Source organism: Danio aesculapii, chromosome 3 (genome assembly GCF_903798145.1).
Source record: "Danio aesculapii chromosome 3, fDanAes4.1, whole genome shotgun sequence".
Taxonomy (NCBI): domain Eukaryota; kingdom Metazoa; phylum Chordata; class Actinopteri; order Cypriniformes; family Danionidae; genus Danio; species Danio aesculapii.
In genome coordinates this window covers 23,500,787-23,520,464 of record NC_079437.1, presented here as the reverse complement: position 1 = coordinate 23,520,464, position 19,678 = coordinate 23,500,787, and the positions used below count along the sequence as shown (strand labels likewise).

General features: G+C 35.2%; 1 protein-coding gene across 1 annotated transcript; it reads right to left on the bottom strand.

The window, feature by feature from the left end:
- Positions 1-6,573: 6,573 nt before the first annotated feature.
- dnal4a (dynein, axonemal, light chain 4a) lies at positions 6,574-19,464 on the bottom strand. Its single transcript, XM_056453433.1, has 4 exons — positions 19,383-19,464; positions 16,519-16,601; positions 14,258-14,341; positions 6,574-14,060 (listed from the first exon to the last, which is right to left on the bottom strand). Exons 2-4 carry the CDS (start codon positions 16,588-16,590, stop codon positions 13,896-13,898), a joined length of 321 nt encoding a protein of 106 aa, XP_056309408.1. The 5' UTR covers positions 16,591-16,601; positions 19,383-19,464; the 3' UTR covers positions 6,574-13,895.
- Positions 19,465-19,678: the final 214 nt, after the last annotated feature.

Sequence of the window (19,678 nt, the reverse complement as noted above, 5' to 3'; positions counted from 1 at the left end):
TGAAAAACTGCTCACTTGTCATGTTTTGTCATAATTAGGTTATTAAGTACTAAAACTGTACCTTTAAGGCTACATTTTTTTTCAAGTATGTTTATATTGTGCCGAGTTTGAACCAAGACTGGGTCATTTTGCATTTCTATGTGGAGTTTGCATGTTCTCCCCGTGTTAGTGTGGGTTTTCTCCAGGTGCTCCGGTTTCCCCCACAGTCCAAAGACATGTGCTTTCAGTAAATTAGTAAATTGTCTGTAGTGTATGTGTTTATGTCCTGGTCCTCCAGGTTGGGGGTTGAGTGTTGGGCTAACAACCCACCTGGTAAAAACGAGATGTTACGAAACACTAACATGGTGTGAATAAATATCAACTTCGATATAAACGGCACTGGGAGTAAGTACGGTATTGGTTTTTGTCTTTACTTAAATGTTTTAAGTCAGTTTACTTGATAATTTTAAGGCAACTGGTTTCATAATATTTTCCCACTAATGTGAACACTAATAAGAAGTTAACACAACTAATTATTCTGAGTCAACGGTGCTGAAGTTATGCTCACTTAAAGTTTATAGATGAATTACCATGTTTGTAAACATTTAGGATGCGCGTGCAGGGAGGTGGCAGAAAAAAACGGGAGCGCTAGCATTTACAGTGAGGGAATGACATCTGATGCGGTACAGAGTTTGTTGTTGTCATAGAAATAAGATATATTGATTACATAATATATATTATTTACATAATGCTTTCAGCGTATTATAACAGCTTGTCACCCAGTGATAAGCACAGTTATTCGCCAAAATTAACGTTGTGTCAGCGGCGTTCATCTGACTGGTCCATTTGCGATAGCACCCTCCCAATGGATATTGGATAAGACGAAATGACCAAGCATCCAGCCCAAAATATACAATATCATTAAAAGCTCCAAGTGATTTTACAAGAGAGAAGGTAAAGGCCTACAAGTCTTTGGATGCCAACAATTTTGTTCTGTGTGGTCATGTGCAAGAAATAATGTTCCATGATTACCAGATTCAACACTTTGTAGTGCTAAAAACCAAGGTTCTGCCTAGTCAAAGACAAGGAAAGAAGACGGGACTGTACAAGGCCTGGGTAATCATCAACAAGCAAAACAACTGCATTCTGACAGCGAACTGCACCTGTATGGCAGGGTATGTGAACTTACACATAAAAGTAAAGTTGGTTTTATATTCGCACATTCAGACTTTCTCCTTTATAATATATTTTCATAAAAGTATTATTTGCAAACTCTAAATGCCGCAATCATATTAGCAGATGACTATCAAAGTACAACATTGTTCACAGTCAAATAAACAGTGTTAATGTTGTTTTCAAGTCACACTTGCAGATTATTTCAGACCGAATATTTAAAGTGCCCTGGTAAACAATATAGGGAGTGTGTCACAAGTTGTCAGTGAATGAATGTGTGAATATAAAACCTAGTTTATCTTAATAACTTACACTTTCACGTTTCATTCTTAGCATTCAGTGTCCGCAGTTTAATTAACCATATGTAACTGTTTTTGCTGAAATCATTTCTGCAATCAAAAACATGAACTTACCTGATATAACATGATAACTGCAGAGTCGAGCATTTCTAATTAGGTCGTCACTTTATTCAGCTCCCTTTTAGACAAAGACGGGTGCAGTTGGCATTAAAGCAGTGTGGTGTATAGTAAAAGTTAAGTTTTCTATTTTTGGACTTTGGCATCCTACCGCACAACACGATATGTTTGCTATTGCAGCCGGTCTTTTTGTGAAACCGGGGACCCGTGTGACGTCATGTGTAATGTAGGTTGGTAATTCGTCTATACACTACTTTTTAAGCAAAGGCAATCGGTTTTAAGGCAACTGGTTTCCTAAATTTTTCTAAGTAAGGTCGACTTATTACATTTTAGATTGCTCAATTGTAAGTCGCTTTTGACAAAAGGAACTAAATAACTAAATGTAAATGTATCTTTGAAACACACATTACCACATAATATCTTGTTAAAATACACTCCAGAATATTCTATTCTGCAAAACCCAATTCCTCTGCATATTATGTACTACAATTCTACAAAGCGTCAGACTTTACAATCCTTTGCAGCATCTTCAAGACAACAGCCTGCTGTTTCACTCATAAATACACAAGAGCATCCTGCCATCCTGTTTATTAATACTGTATGTGTCAAGAGGCTAGACGTCAAGCTCAGGGACAGACTATTAAATATTCATCCTCTTTCTTTCTCACACTTTTCTTCTTATGCATTACCTTACCTAATTTTCCCTCCTCTGTCTATATACTCTCTTTATACTGCGTCTTTTCATCTTCCACACAGCCTGTTGCTCTGTCATTCGGAATTCAGAAGAAACGGCTACAGCCTTTTGGGTGATGCATTATTTGAGGCACGTGGCATCTGACAGCTTTCTAATTCCTGTGAAAACATAATGTATGGATGAAAGCTTGACACACACACAAATAAGAAGATAGTGTTAGAGACAAATCTCCACATGTGAAGGAGGAAACGTGTTTGAGATACTCTACTGGTGCACTCGCTCACTGTGCCAAACAATGAATATTTTATTCAGCCCCGAGTGAGAAAGAAAGAGAGCGAGTGAAATAAGAAAGTCGCAACTATCGTCAACAGTTACATAATTAGACACTCAGGCAGAGAAGGATAGTAAAACTACAATCTCATTCAGATCAGTGATACAGACGTAAGCCGTAGAGTTCTGGAGTTAAAATGGCTTATTTATATAAACCTTTTAAGACCATTCAAAAAGTGTAATTTCCATTTCTTCCATTTTTTTTCATTCATTTCATAACTGAATTCAGAATGAAGAGCTGTACTATCCATGAACCCTGAAAAGAAAAATCAGGCAATTAAAAATCTGATGCAATAGCATGGATGGACGCAGTTGCATCCCTTCTAGCAACAACCCCATTTATACGCGGTCAAAATAACCTGATGAAGTTCAAATTGAGCATTATAATCGAGAAGGCTATTTAAGTGGCTTTGAATGTGGCTTGGTTGTTGGTGCCAGGCTGGTTTGAGCATTACATCTACTGGGACTTGCATCTGGGCTTACAGAGAATATTCTGAAAAATATTCAGTGTGCGTTGTGGGTGAAAAATGTTGATGCCGGAGATCAGAATGCCAGACTGGTTTGACCTGATAGAAATGTAAAGGCAACTAAAACATTCACTGACTTTAACTGAAGATCGCAGAAGGGTATCTCTGAATGTGCAACATGTAAAGCAGATACAGTAGCAAGAGACACCAGTGTTATTCCTGCACTGTAAATCATTATATGATCAATGAGTCATGACAGCGTATGTTTTTAATTCATTGTAACTTATTAGACAAAGTTAATCATGTTCTAACTTAATTTTATAAGTTATGCAAGCTGTTTTAAGTCAGTTTAACATAATATAAGTTTAATGGACTCATTATTTAATTCAGCTTAAAAATTTAAGGCAACCAGGATTTTGTGCAAGTTAAGAACAAGAGACTGGGGCTATGATTCATCAACATTGGACTGGTGGAAGATTGGAAAATAAGAGTTCAGCATTCAGATGGAAAGCATCCTACCTATCAGGTTCAGGTGGTGCATTCACACAGAATGCGTCTTTGCTTATTCAGTGTAAAATAAAAGTTGGGTTCCACACAGTCGATTTGTGTTGGAACAACCTGAAGCAATTAAGTTAGCTTTTTACTTCTTTCCAAATTTAAATAGATTGAGATGCAATAGTTTGGATAAAAGCACAGCATAAAGCATGAGAGTGTCTGGATACAGCCCAAGAGCGCCTGTAAACAGAAACTTGCAATAGTTCCCTCGCCTCCAAACTTATCTGATTGGTCCACTGCTGTGAAACTGACAGTGATGAGCTGTGCTGCGAGTGAAACCTGACACCCCATCTACATAAAAATGTGGCACTTACTTTTGCGGTGCTTCCAAAGATGCAAGCTTAATGCTCACACAAATCCATCAAGAGATTGTTTACAGTAGATCAATAGAAAGTAGTTCTGTGTGAACAGCCCCTAGTTGTGAGTGTATGTTTGCATGTTTAGGGGCAACACGGTGGCTCAGTGGTTAGCACTGTGCCCTCACAGCAAGAAAGTCACTGGTTCAAGTCCCGGCTGGGTCAGTTGGCATTTCTGGTTGGAGTTTGCATGTTCTCCCCATGTTCGCGTGGGTTTCTTCCAGGTGCTCCGGTTTCCCCCACAGTCCAAAGACATGCGCTATAGGTGAACTGAAGCAACTAAATTGGCCATAGTGTGTGTGTGAATGAGTGTGTATGGGTGTTTCCCAGTACTGGGTAGGGCATCCGCTGTGTAAAACATGCAGGATGCAGTGAAACGACCCCTGATGAATAAAGGAACTAAGCAGAAGGAAAATGAATGAATAAATGAATGTATATTTGGCACACTTTGGGCCCTTAGAAGTAGCATAACTGAGCATAATTTAAACGCACAAATACTATGGAAGTCAATGGTTACAGTTTTCCAGCTTTCATCTAAATATCTTTCTTAAAGTTCTTAAAGAAAAGGGGGTCCAATTCAGGACTAGCAAAGTCTACATAATAAAGTGGTCATTAATTGTACACACTGCTAGTGTGAACATGACCAACCGACATCAAAAACTGAACTATGCGTATGATAGTTAAAAAAAACAGTAGACTGCTGAAAAAACTGAGGGCAACCAAAAGAAAACTGATTTGTATTCATCCCTCACTGATGTTTTTCTCCCATCATGTTCACTGCCATCATTCCTTTTTCAGCACACACACGCATGCTTATGTAATCACTGTAATCCCTCTTCTGCTTCATCTGAACATTCACCATCTACAAATCACTATATGATGATCCTCCTCAGCTACTACTCTCTCTTTCATCAATCACTCTTTTGGTTCAATCTCCATTTTTCTTTTCTTTTCCAGGAAGGTTTTGCCACAAATGACAAATTAATTCCAACTCTTTTCTCTGTCGCCTATTTTACACATATTTTACCCCAAAATGAATTCTAAGATATGGTGTATTCCTTCTATCTAATGATCTGGGTTTTAATCTGATCTTTGGCTCTCACTTCTCTTCCCGCTGCGTCTCTCTGTGGTATGTTCCTGGTCAGCAAAATGTCAGGCGGATCCTGCAGTCCCCCAGAGACCGCCAAGCTGTTAATGAGGAGTGCGAGCCAAAGATATACACACAGATCTGGGCTCAGTTCATCTGAAATTGAGAGAAAGGGGGAGGAGGAAGCAGAAAAAAAGGGAGTGGGAGATACTGTGGTAACAGATAGAAACTGCCCTACTGGACTAAACATGTTAAGAAACCTAAGGAGGAGCCTGAGAGCATGTAGATTGATAAAGCATTTATAAATAAGAAACAACAAGAAGATGCAAAATACAGAAAATCAATAACAGTGGTAGCACAGAGGCTACTTGAAATAGAACACACTGGAATTATTATTGTTTTTTAATTAATACCGATTTTGGATGGGAATTGAAAATAATCAGCAGTGATTATTGAGACATGAAGAAATATACCAAATAGATTAACATTTATATTAACCCTTGAGCATCCTTATACTATGCATTGCTAATATTCCCAATAATACTTTCAATGTAAATATATGACCCTTGTTTCCATTCACAAATCTATTTTCAATTAGGGACAAAAACAATTTTTGGACCTTAAGTGACAAATGCACCATGAAAACCAGTTTGCTGAGTAATTTTGCATATTTAATTTATTTACTTAGGGGAATTATGTATAGCATGTCCTGATAATAGTATACATCACAATCATTTAATAGTTATTGACAACATTGAAAGTATAATTTGTCTTACATTTTAAAATACATACTCCAAATTTTATGTTATTTTTCTTACTTTATTTAGAATTTCTGGGCAAATATTTAGTTAATGCAAATAAATAAATAAATATTAAATATAAAACACTTTTGAAAAAGAAATGATTACAGGCCTAAAATATTGCTAAATAAAGCAAAAAATGTAAACACTGTACTTTCTATGATGGTGTGTAAGTGTAAGTATTTGAAACAGTATTACAGTAAAAAAACTATAAAATAAATAAATATATATAAATAAGTTATTGACTTCAAGGAACATCCAGGCCATTAAAAAATGCAGTTATTTAGTATGACTAACCACAGTGGTTATGCATGTGCATGTTTCAGTCATATTTATTTTATTCTAATAAATTTCTGTCAGTGAAAGATAAATACATTGTACATATACACAGAGATGTACACACGTTTCTGCCCTCTAAGGACCTTTAAGGGTTTTAAGGAAAAAATACTTCAATGCAATGTTTAAAATATGATTTCACAACTGTTCCTAAATTTCTAGCAGGTGATATTCATGAGAACCCCTAAAATTATGCACAGTCAGAGTCAGTTTTTACCCTGAAGGCCCTTTTTCCAAATTTCCCCAACCTGCAGATTCAGCAACATCACTGGTGAAATATTAGGCCTTTGGCAGTAAATCATTTTGGCAAGCAAAGAACTCACTTTTGTGGGATATACAAACTCAAATGTTGGATTTTCTTATATCACAGTAGACTCGTATCTTTTTAAACGTTTATTTATCTAAACAGAGCAATTATTGCACATTGTTATCATACAAACAATTAAAAATTGAATAAAAGACCATAAAAACCATAAAAGATTTCTGCATTGACACACTGCAGGATCTTTAGGAACGAACATTCGGTTAAAATCGTGCCAAAGCTGAAAAAAGCATTATTGTCATGGAAATTGTTTCCTCCGGATTACGCCTGTAACATATTGAATATAACATCAGTATCAAAAGTGTAAAACAGTAACCATTCAAGTTGGTGAAAGATTCAAAAACAACAAGATGAGTGCATCCTTGGACAGGATGAGTTCATCCTTGTGTGTAGAGATGTCGATTTAGACTGGAATTAATGACGTGTCTATTATTAAAGAATCAAACTAAACCGCTGATTTGAGCTGAACACAATAACAACTGGCACAACCCATGCTATGCCACTAAAGTCAGAACAGTTGGTCAAAGAGTTTAATCAGAATGGTCATTACTTTTGCTATTTCCGCTAGTGGTGCTAATGGTTAAGAAATTACACACTTGCAATTAAATCACCAACAAGCACAATTTCCGTAATTGCATAAATTCTCCATGAACACCGTACCATCAAAATAGCGCTAAAACTGCACTGTAAATATATCTGTAATTTCTGTATATTGTGATTCACTTTTTTTTTGTTTGAATTGCATTATGGGACCTTAATCTCTTTTTTGGCATTCAACTCTACAATTTATAGGGTTCCCACACTTCTTGAAAGTATTTGAAAATACTTGAATTTCAGATATGCGAATAATTCAAGGCCTGGAAAGCACTTTAAACAAACATAGGTCATTGAAAGTGCTTCAATTCAATTTTAAATGAAATTTGTTCATGGCTTTTTTTTTTTTACATTTCAGAAACCGCATTTGAATATTACCAACATTGAATTCAGCAAATTTGTTTAAAGTTCTACAAACATGCCTTTTTAAGATGGTCAAAGTTTTTGAAAATATATTTAACATAAATATTAGGTGTAAGTGAAATGTTAAGTACTTTTATGGCGCTCCATATGCTGGGTTATGAATTAAAAAGTGCTTGTTTTAAAATTGATGGTGCTTTAAAAAGTCATTGAATCTGCTGTTCATGAAAACATGGGAACCTGAGTTTAACAAAGTGACATTTATTGATGATTTTCTAGACATTTTAATACGTCTGGAAAATAACAGAAAATGTTCTGGCAGTTTATTACAATGTTTTTGTACTGCGATATACATCAACCCAGACAACACTGTAAAAATGCAGGGGTCCACACAATTCATTCATGTTGTCCCAACATAAATTGATTAAGTTAACTTAACACTTTTAACAAATTTATGTGGATTGAACATAAAAATTTGTTATAATGAAATGTCAAGAATTGTGTTGTTTCAGCTCATTTTAAATACATAGTTTGAACGAGCAAAAAAAATATTTTTTTAGTGAATAAATCACTTTAAACTATTAAAAATGTTCATAAAAGTCACTTTTTAGTTGTTGGAAGAAAGATCAGGGCCCCCAATGCCATTCAAAAGCAAATAAATGGGAGAACATAATACTAGAATCACAAAAAAACAGAAAACAGATAATTTATGAATATTTTTTGCAGTGTATTAACTGAACTAGATTCAGCTGTAGAGTTACAAATTAAGACAGTGAATGGAAGCATTTATGAAATTCAGGGCTGTAAAATGGAAAAAAAAAGAATCAATTGTATTATTGCATAACTACAGAAATCGCCGGAAATAAAGTAAAAAACAAACAAAAAAAAACTTCATATTCATATCACATTCAAGTATTTGTGATCCAGAAAGGCTGGTTACATACACATAAAAGACATGGCACACGATTCCTGGAGTGAGAATGAAAGGACAGAGAGTGAAAATAACAGCAAGAGAAAGAGAAATGTGAAACAGGTGGCAGAGCAGCCCACTGAGAGAGCCACTGCTGGACAGGAAACAGAATGAAAGAGACATGAACAGGAAAAAAAAGAGAGAGAGATGATTTATGAAATGGACGCACATTCTGTCCTGCACAGTCTCACACAGAAAGCACACTCCTACGACAACCTGCCAGACAAATACAGCAGAGTGTTCAGAGCCTCAAAAAGACAGAAATGCAGACTGACACTTCAGTGGCTGCACAGGACTTCAGTGCATATGTATTGAAAAAAACATTAAAGCTACATTAAATTGCTGTATCTTGCTAGTAGCAATCAATTTCACTTCTCTAATGTAATACACTACTGTTCTCCATAGGGTATGAGGTGAGAAACTTTTATTGAAAGACATTTGTATTCATCAAGGAGGCATTACATTTCTCAAAAGTGACAGCAAACATCCAGCATACAAAAGGTCTTTATTTAAAAAAAAAAAAAAAAATTCTGTTCATTTATTTTTGCCCCCCAAAATTGCAGTTGTTTTATACCACAATAAATTTAAGCAACATGTTTATTATTTTCATCATTTACTCACTAAATTTATGAGTATACTTCTAGAGGGTCATGTGACATAAGCCTGCGGGCAAGAAACAAATTTACTAAATTGGCAAATGGGAAATTTGTGTGAGAATATAATTCCAAAACAGCACTGATGGGTGTAGACATTTCTGAGATTTAACTGTGAATTTGCCTTGTGGCATAGAAGCAGAACCAATGCTCGTAAAATGCAGATGACATACAGTTTAGGCACGGGACGATAACCGTTTTCAAGGTATACCGCGGTTTGGAAAAGTCAAGGTTTTAAAACTGTCAGCATTTTTTGCAATAGCATTCAAAAGGTATGTGTACAATTTTTTATTTAGGTTTTTTTGTTTGTTTGTTTGTGTTTTTTAGGACAGCAGTATCTTCAGCAGAAAAGATATCCAAAGATGCTGTTTTAAATTGTAAAATAAAAATCTGTTTTTGAATCAAATGAAGACAGCAGAAGTCAATGATTCCTTTAGCCATGTTTACTCTTTCAAAATATTTTAAATGTTTCTCAAAATAAAATATATTGTGTTCAAAAGGGAAAAAGGTTTTGTTTTTTACCTGGACATTTTAAAAGAATATATTTTAGAGCAGTAATCATAATACCATAATACCGTGATATTTTTATCCAAGGTTATCATACTGTCAGAATCTTATATCGGCCCATGCCTAATACAGCTGAAGTCAGAATTATTAACCCTCCTATGAATTTTTTTTCTTTTTTAAATATTTCCCAAATGATGTTTAACAAGAGCAAGGAAATTTACATGGTATGTCTGATAATATTTTTTTCTTCTGGAGAAAGTCTTATTTGTTTGTTTTATTTTGGCTAAAATAAAAGCAGTTTTTAACTTTAAAAAACATTTTAAGGTCAAAATTATTAGCCCCTTTAAGCTACATATTTATTTTCTACAGTCTACAGAACAAACCATCATTATAAAATAACTTGCCTAATTCCCCTAACCTGCCTAGTTACCCTAATTAACCTAGTTAAGTCTTTAAATGCCAGTTTAAGCTGTATAGAAGTATCTTGAAAAATATCTAGTCAAATATTATTTACTGTCATCATGACAAAGATAAAATAAATCAGTTATTGGAAATAAGTTTTTAAAACTATTATGTTTAGAAATGTGTTGAAAAAATCTTCTCTCCGTTAAACAGAAATTGAGGGAAAAAATAAATAGCCATATTCATGATGTCAAAGTTAGCCTACTTCATGAAAATGTAGTTATAGGGTTGTCGCAATACCATTAATTCATCTTACGATACTATACAAGCTTAAGTATCTCAATACCGAGTATTGCGATACTGTAATTCATAACTCAAATTATAAGAAAATAGTCAGAAATACTATATTTTACATGTTTTAATAGGTCTTGAATTTAATTAATAATTCCCTTTTTATTGAAAAAAGTTATAAAATTATTTACACATCACTTTACCTAAAATGTATTCATTCTTTTTGTTTATTTTGTAGATCAGTGGTTCCCAACAGTGGGGTCCCAGCCCACAAGGCGGCCTAAGTGAGCTCTGTGGGGGGTGGGGGGGGTGGTCACGTCATATTTTGAAAAATATTTTTTAGCAGTGGACAATTAGGAGAACAATCATGTTGCCTTAGTTTATTATGCCCTGGCTGACAAAAAAAATTGACAAATTTGTAATTACAAATTTCAACAAAAAAGACACAGACCTGAACTTAAACTCTGAAAACTGAACTGACACTGTAATCACTAAATCACTGTAATCTTCTATGTGAAGCTGCTTTGACACAATCTACATTGTAAAAGCGGTATAGAAATAAACGTGGATTGAATTGAATCACTGGAGTCTCACTGATTCGCCTTCAGCAACTAATAGTAATGACCCAAGCATACTGGGGCCCAGGTGAGGAAGCTCCAAACATTTCGGGTCACAGCACTAATAATACTGGAAACACAAAATGCAGGAAATACCAAGATAGTTAATAGAACTATGGTTTTATTGCATTTTCTCAAAGCAAAAAGTCCCTGATCCAGCCACAGTGCATTCTCTGCGCCAAAACTCTTGCTAAGGAATGCATGAAGACGTCCAAATTAATAAGACATTTGCAGACAACTCATCCAAAATACAGCAAGGTGTTTACTTGTGTTCCTTTTTTTTTGTCATACCTACTGCAAACTTGCAGTAACTGCCTTACAACATTTTTCAGGGGAAAAGGGGGTCTCAGGCAACAAAAAAAGGTTGGGAACCACTGTTGTAGATAACTGACCAACAAAAAATACCATAAAATAAAGATACAATTTATACCAAATTAAAATGGTTATAGAATTAGCAAAAATAAATTAGGCTATATGAAGTGGTCAAAATTTTTTTTAATGTTTCTTGTTGCTATTTTGGGTTTTTCATCTATTGTTTTTTTCCCCAGTCTTCCCAAGTTGTACTTTGTGAGCCGTTCTTTTTTAAGATTTTCTCTTAATTTAAATTGTCTCTTCTATTAAAATAAAATGGTCTATTGTTGCACAAGTGTATGAGCGTTTTAGTGACTTTTCCACATCCAACATTTTCTATTGTAGATAGACCGCTAATGATGATACTACCGTTTGCAAACTACAGTGGCACCGTCAGTATTTTGGAGCCATAGTATTGCGATACTACCACGGTACCGTTAAACCGTGCAACCCTATTATGTTATAAGAGCAGAGATGTTACAAATACTGAAAATAAGTGTATTATTCATATAGAAGTAATATTTTAGGCCTATTTATTTTTTGGCTTGCATGGTTTGGGACTTTTTGGCTTGCTTGGTTTGAAACTTGTGGAGCTGTGCATCGATGGATTTGCTCTTTAGTGTTTGGACTTTCAGCAGTGAAAATTAAACCACACTGAACTGAACTAAACTTTAACTCGGAAAACTAGACTGACACAGTTTCAGTTTACTAAAACGTCTATGTTAAGCTGCTTTGACACAATCTACATTATAAAAGCGCTATTGAAATAAAGATGAATTTATTTACTTATCAGTCAAAAAGTAGGCACAGTCACATAAAAGACAATGTTGCATGCCTTTACTGACAGCAAACCATATCTGACTCTGTTCATGAGATGAACATTTTGACAATTATTGCAAGGTGCAAGAAGTATAGATCAGATGGTGTCTGAAGTAACTAAGATTGCGGTGACAAGAGGGAATATCAGAGAACATTCTCCCCAGTCTAAGCTTCTGTTACTACATGCTAATCGATAACGAATGTGAATGGATCGTGATTGTGTTCTACCGTGAAGTTGGTTACCTTTAATTAGGTTGTAATTGCAGGACACTAAAATTAGATGTAAAATACAGGACTGTACTGGGAAATACCAACGCAATCTCACAGCAATTCATACCTTTTTGATTTAGTGGCTAATCTGTATGAATTGGTATGATCTCTGGTACTGCTCATCAAGCAATGGCGGTTAGGTTTAGAGGCGGTTGGGCGCACTGCCTCCTTTTTAAAATAGTACATTTTCGAACAACTGAACTAGTGAATTAGCTACTTAACTGACAAAAAGTAAAATACTCATGCTTCTTGTGAGATCAGGCTGGAAATACAGGACATCAGGACATCTAGTATACCATTTGGGGGGTTTAACCGGAGCATAAATGCCAACTGACCTGGCCGGGGCTCGAACCAGCGACTTTCTTGCTGTGAGGCGAATGTGCTACCCACTGCGCCACCCCAAATTAGAGAACAGTTATTTTTAAATGTAAATGTTTAACAGTGTTGCGTGTCATGGTGGTGCAGTGGGCAGCACGATCGCCTAAAAGCAAGAAGGTTTGAGCCTCAGCTGGGTCAGGTGGCATTTCTGTGTGGAGTTTGCATGTTCTCCCTGTGTTCACGTAGGTTTCCTCCGGGTGCTCTGGTTTCCCCCACAGTCCAAAGACATGTGCCATGCGCTAGAGGTGAATTGAGTAAGCTAAATTGACCATAGTGTATGTGTGTGAATAAGTGTGTATGAATGTTTCCCAGTGATGTGTTGAAGCTGGAAGGGCATCCGCTGCATAAAACATATGCTGGATAAGTTGGCGGTTCATTCAGCTGTAGCAACCCCAGATTAATAAAGGCACTAAGCCGAAAAGAAAATGAACAAATAACAGTGTTGCATTTTTTCACTGTATTTTTGATCAAATAAATGCACCCTTGGTGAACGTAAATTTTACTGACCGCAAACATTTGAACAGTAGTGTATTGCTAAGAGAAATCATCAATTTTAAGATTTGACTGGAAGAAAGTGTCATATACTAAAATAAATTAACAAATGAATGAGTCAAGCAAACATGACTTTGCTAAAAACAAAGACTAAATGTTAAATACTATTCAACAGGACACAAGTAATGCCAACAGAAAAGGAAATTTGTGGAATTTGTGAGAGGTGAGGCATTTGTTTTGATGAAATATTAGGCAAAGGTTTTCTTTGGAATAAAGTGCAATGACGAACTGTGCACAACATGACCAGGAACATGCTTTAAGAAAGTAAAAAGCTCAGAAACCAGACAGAAACTATGAATGTTCTTAACTAGGACCTGCAGTCCTGCAGCAATAAACTTAGTTCCAGTAAAGTTTATTAAAATGCTTAAAAAGGTAAACCTGGTCAAATCCGAGTGTTCAGCTCAAAGCTGAAGCCTATACAATAAAATTTAAGATAGAGAAAGATGATCTGGAGAAGTGCACCGGAATCTGTATTTTTCCTCATCATTCACAATTTCACACACTTGTACACATGCACACTCACACACATAAGTCAAGTCAAATAGGACTGCATAGATAAAACGGGTCCATGAGTTGAAATATCTCACACTGGCGATCATGTGGACAGGAAGTGACATCAGGAGCATTTCCAAACGCACACAGCGAGACTTCCACCGAAGAACATGTAGAGCAGGTTCCTGACTTCGTGGGTCACCTCAAACCCAAAGCCCTCACCGATCACCACATGCCACGAACTGCCAAACTTCTTATCCATGGACTCCTTGATCATCTTGGCAGCACTCTGAAAATAGAGCGGACCAGCGAGATGAAAGCATGTAGGCTAGTAGAGCAGTCCAGATGGCCAGACTGCCAGTGTGAGAAGCGTCCTGACTCACTACTAGACGGAAGCACGGAGCCCAACCCCACCTGTGTGACCCGGGGAGCACATTTATCCCATAACACACACTTCATAACACAAGCACACAGAAACTGACTGACCTCATTGTTGGAGGCGAATTTCTCACAGGCCGTGACGCAGAGCTCCATGGTCTCCACACGCATCTCCTCTGGCATATCAGTATGCTGCAGACAAAACAACAGAAACTAGTCACTAGATCTTTTTCAGGGCAGTGTACTATATTGATGTTTACGGCTTCAACAGCAAAATATATACAAGTTTTTGTTAAACCGAATAATGTTGTTGACCATCTCCCCAAACAGTTGGTTTTCTCTCTTCTGTTCTTGTGGTTAGTGTTTTTTTTAAAGCAGAGAAACTGGTAGGAATAAATATCTGGTTGACTATGACAAGGGTCATGTGTTGGTTGCCCCGGGACAGAAGTGGTAAGAAATACCCAATAGTTTTTTTGTGTGTGTGCAGAGGAACAAATCACAAAGCAGCAACTGCCCAAGGCTTATTGACAATGAAAGATATCCAGTCTGATGTAAGCCAAAAGTAGGTCTAATGTAACAAGTCTGCTGTAGCTATGTAGCTATAAACCAATCAGAATGTATAGCATGGATAACTATATCATTCACCTGAAATGGGGACTCAAGTATCTAAAATAGTTGGTGAAAGCAATGGAAGACTAACAGCAAATTAGGCAGGTGATCATAATATTTTAGTTTATCTGTGTATACTTGTAGATCAGTGTTTCTCAACCACAGTCCTGGAGTACCAACAGTTTGGCACTTTTCCTAGTCTCCTTAACCAAACACACCTAATTCAGATCATCAGCTCATTAGCAGAGACTGAAAGACCTGTAATGGGTCTGACAGACAAAGGAGACATCCAACACATGCAGTCCTCCAGAAACGTGGTTAAACTATATTTATTATTTATATATTATACACTGAATTTTTGCTTAAGTAAATGCAACATTGGTGAGAACTAGAGACTTCCAAAAACATTTACTTCCAGTGACGTGAAAGTATTTGAACAGACCAAAGTGTTTGTTATTAATTATATATAATGAATATGTGTATTGAAAGGATAATTCACCGAAAAATGAACATTCTGTCAATAATTACTCCCCTTTTTAGATGAGATCCAAAAGCTGCCTGATCCTCTATAAACAGCAATGATCCCGACTCATTCAGAAAGGTACCAAAAAGCATTGTCAAAACAGTCCATGCGTCTTCAGTGTTTCAATCTAAATATCATGAGAATACTTGTAATGCTCACATAAAACTAAAATAACTTAATTCAGCCATTTCTTCTCCAGTGTCAGTATAATGTGCGCTGAATAAAATTGTAATTTTTGTTTTATGTGTGCACAAACTTTCCTCATAGCTTAATAATATTCTGATTAAACAACCCAAGGCTGTGTTGAGGATATTTTCTTGCCATTTTTTCTGGACTTTGAAAAAGTTGGGAAACTTGCTGTCTATGTAGGATGAGGAAGCCCGAGATTTCACCAAAAGAAAATCTTCATTTGTTTTTCAATGATGAACAATGATCTTAAAGGTTTATAAAACCATGAGGATAATTAATACAATTTTAATTTTGGGGGGACCAAACCCTTTTAATAGAAGAAATGCAGTGCATAAAGTTATAAATGAAAAAGATTGTCGTCCATGACTAAAATAAAGATGCAGTGTAACTAACATGCATGAATAAACACATCACTTCACATCATAACATTTTAAAAAGTACCTTTGTGTAATTTAAATGTAGCTCACATTTTTTGCACATTTTCTTTCAATTCGGAGTAAAGGTCAACATTGTGAGAAGCAAACTTAATAATGTGAAAACTAGGGAGATATAAAATAAGGCTGAGCAATCAAGACAGAATGCAAGAAATGTGCAGAAATCAAGAAAGCATACAAACCTGTAAGTACACTCATAAAACGACTTCTGCTGCATGTTCAAACTACTTATTTAAAATAAGTTGAAATAATACAATTCTTGATATTTTATATTGAATCCACTTAAATTTGTAAAAACAATAAAGTTAGCTTAATCAATTTGTGTTGAGAAAACATGGAAAGAATTGTGTGGAACCCAGAATTTTTTAAAATGTACAAGAAATAACTGCTAAGGAAGGGAAGCAATTATTTATTTTATTTTTATTTATTTAATCCTGTGCCTAATATTGTCTTCTATGCATGCATAATGGACAAAAAAACTGAATCATGATAAAATCAAACTCTTGATGAAAGATGGAAAATGGAGCACTTTAAATGATTTAGCAGACAAACAGAGACACATCCATAACTGGTAATTTGTATCTAGGTCACAGCATCCGCCGTGCTGCACCCACCCTGATCAGCGGAAAGCTTTGCAGTCTTTTGTAGTCGGCATCCTCTTTTTTACCATCACCAGTTTCTGCCATCCTGTCCTTCACTAAAAAGAGAAAGAGAGAGAGAGAGACAGAGGGATTAGTCCCGTCTGGTGAAAAGAAAAACCAGAACATTAGGTCAAACCTCTCTCACATGTAGTTAAAAACTGGGTGAAGTTTCTTTTGTGCATATCATTTGAAAGAGAATGAAAAACACATTTGCTTCTCTTTAAGCAAACCTTAAGGAAATGTTATTAGAACTTTAAGCAAAAAATGAAATTCTCTTGCAGAGTAATTGCACTGATCAAATATGCATATTTATCCAAATGAATACTGAGGTTCTAAGGATTTTTTTAGGTATATTGTTGTTACCTAGTTGGGCTCTACTTTCCAAAAACACTAATTAGGAATTTCTACATTACTACCTTTGAGGATGCTTGATAATGATTCTTTACAATGAGCACTCCAACAGATTTGGAAGGTGTGTAACGTTCTACAGTGAACTAAATATATCACTTGAGTTTGAGTAATCATTTCAATGGCCTTTAAAGTGTCAGTTCACCTAAAAATGATTTTCTCACTCTGGTTCTGGTCTGTTGCTGTATGCCCTTCTTCCTCTTTTGTACCACAAAGGAGAGGTTTTTACAAAAAGTTCTTTCTGCATGTCTTTTCCATCTAATGACAGTAAATAGAAATCTAACCGTAAGATTTTATTTATTATTTTAAATAATCAAAAATATCACAGAATGATCAGATGTAGGTCTGCAACATATTTAAAAAAACTGATTTTTCTCCAATAAATATTGCGATATGAATACAATTTCACAGGATAGTTTGAATAGCACTCTTTCACAGTTGAATAGCAATAGAATAGCACTCTTTCACAGTTTTCTGGGGAATCTAACAGTATTCAGATACAGAAGTTCAATAATCACAATGCAAAAAATGCTTTTCTTACTTTGCATTGTCTCGTTTCTAGTCCAAATATCTAAAAATTCTACGATCAAGTAAAAAATGTTTTGTTTTAAACTTCCGAAGAAACAAGCCAAAATTAAGAGGTTTTTCTTTTTAAACAAGTACAATTATCTGCCAGTGGGGTAAGGGTGAAAACTGCATAAATCACATAAATACTATGTAAATACAGTATTAAATACAATTCTGTAGCTTCTGGTCAACTATAACAAAAACTCAACATTGCATATCTTGCGATGTGACTATTGCGAGTGTGCACATTATGACATTGATGCTGAAAAGATATATTGTGCAGCCCTAATTAGATGTCACATGCTGCATATTACAAGCATTGCATATATTTATTTAATTTAGCTTTTCATCGAGTACTATTATTAAATGTCCTTTCTACACCTGCAAAATACAATTTTCTATGATATTTTATCTTTTTTTTATCTTAATGCTGATTGCTATTCCTTGGCATGATATAAACAAGCATTAGTAGGACATTTTTAAACATGTCTTGTATGTCCTGTATGGCATTAGATCAACACTAAAGTAAATAAATAATTCTCAGCTTTCATTAACTTACACTTTAGGTGTTATGACTCCACATAATAAAACAACTATGCTAATGAACAAAAAAATAAGTTATAGTTTCACACACAAATTTTTTTAAAATGTCTTAAATGCTAATATATCATACGGTCCATGTAAAAGTATAGCAGCTGTCTATTATTGTGCATACTGATTTCATGCCCAATGAGATATTTCATGTATTAGTACTTTACTTGCTTAATTTCTCAAACAATTTTAACCATTTAAAAGAACTAAGACAGATTTTATATGTCAAATTGTCAAGAAAATGACACCAAGCTCCAAACATCTAATGGGTTAACTGAGGGTTTCAAGCATTAAAGCAAAAAAAAAGTACCAGAAATTGTCCTGGTAAATTTAGCAAACACTAATGTATATTAAACATTTTTACAATGATTTCACTCACTAAAATGTCATTCAGCGTAATAATAGTCTATATACCAAGTAATCTTGTCATATTTAGAACAAGGATTATTTGATTACAACATAAGACTCCATTTAAGCCCCAAAACACTAACTAACAGCCATGTAAAAACTTTATGCTTTGCAACTCAAATCATTACCTTTCAGAAATTATGTTTTTATATTTTATTTTAACAAAAAATTGAAAAATGAAAGCAGATACTTTAACAAACTCTTATAGGTCTATATTAAACCACTTTTATGAATTTCGTTTTATTTGGACATGACACCAAAATGTCTCTAATCAAAAACATTTACATTTTTCTTCTTTTACATGTAAACCCAATCTAAAACCTTTCAGCTACAAAGTTAAAAGCTCAACTGTTTCACATCCCACATAATATAGATTAACACAGAAAGTTTACATGTTTTGCACAAACATTCCCACAATAAAACGGTCAACACGACTGGTGTATACTTAAACATTCCTATATGTGAACAAATAAACTCTAATAATTAATTAATGCATTATTAGAGAAAACTGCATAATACAGCATGGAAACCGAATCAGTCTTGACGTTAACTGTTACATGTAATTGTAAAGTATCAAACCAATTTAAATAAGCTACAAAATAAGTAACTGTGTCATGAGCATTGATGTTTACGGTCTTGGCGCATCGTAATCGATGAGTAAAGATTTAAATTAAAATAACACGTGTCGATTTAGCGTTTGTTTTTAGCATCTCTAAGCTAATGTTGGCTAGCTAGTTCGCTCGTCTCTATCTCCTATGACTCAACGACGGATAACTGACTGAAAAAAATGGACAAATATGAACATGTAAATCATTAAAAGCTCAGTAAACGCTCATTTACATCGACACATGTTTATTACCTACCGTTCTGTCACGATTTATCCAGACGCTCTCCTCCGTTAGTGTTGTCATGGAGACATCCAGGCCTTTGCAACCTTCTACTCACGTGACAGGTTCATTTCCGCCTCCGTCAACCTTCCTTTACTTAAAAATAGTACTTTTCTCGTATAACGTTAGCAGTGATGGTTTTAAATTACACAACTTCATCATTTGAAATGATGGCATGATTTCTGAAAATGCTCAATATCATGTTTTATATGGTGTTTTCCGAGGCATTTCCAAGAAATTATCCAAACACAAAAAAATTAAGTGAACCAGGA

Bases quoted from the DNA above. Each gene is read 5' to 3' on its own strand.
- dnal4a (XM_056453433.1), bottom strand. From the start codon at position 16,590: ATGGCAGAAACTGGTGATGGTAAAAAAGAGGATGCCGACTACAAAAGA. The intron at 14,342-16,518 runs GTGGGTGCAGCA...TTTTGTCTGCAG, and splicing joins AAAGCTTTCCGCTGATCAGG to CATACTGATATGCCAGAGGA. The intron at 14,061-14,257 runs GTCAGTCAGTTT...CTCTATTTTCAG, and splicing joins AATTCGCCTCCAACAATGAG to AGTGCTGCCAAGATGATCAA.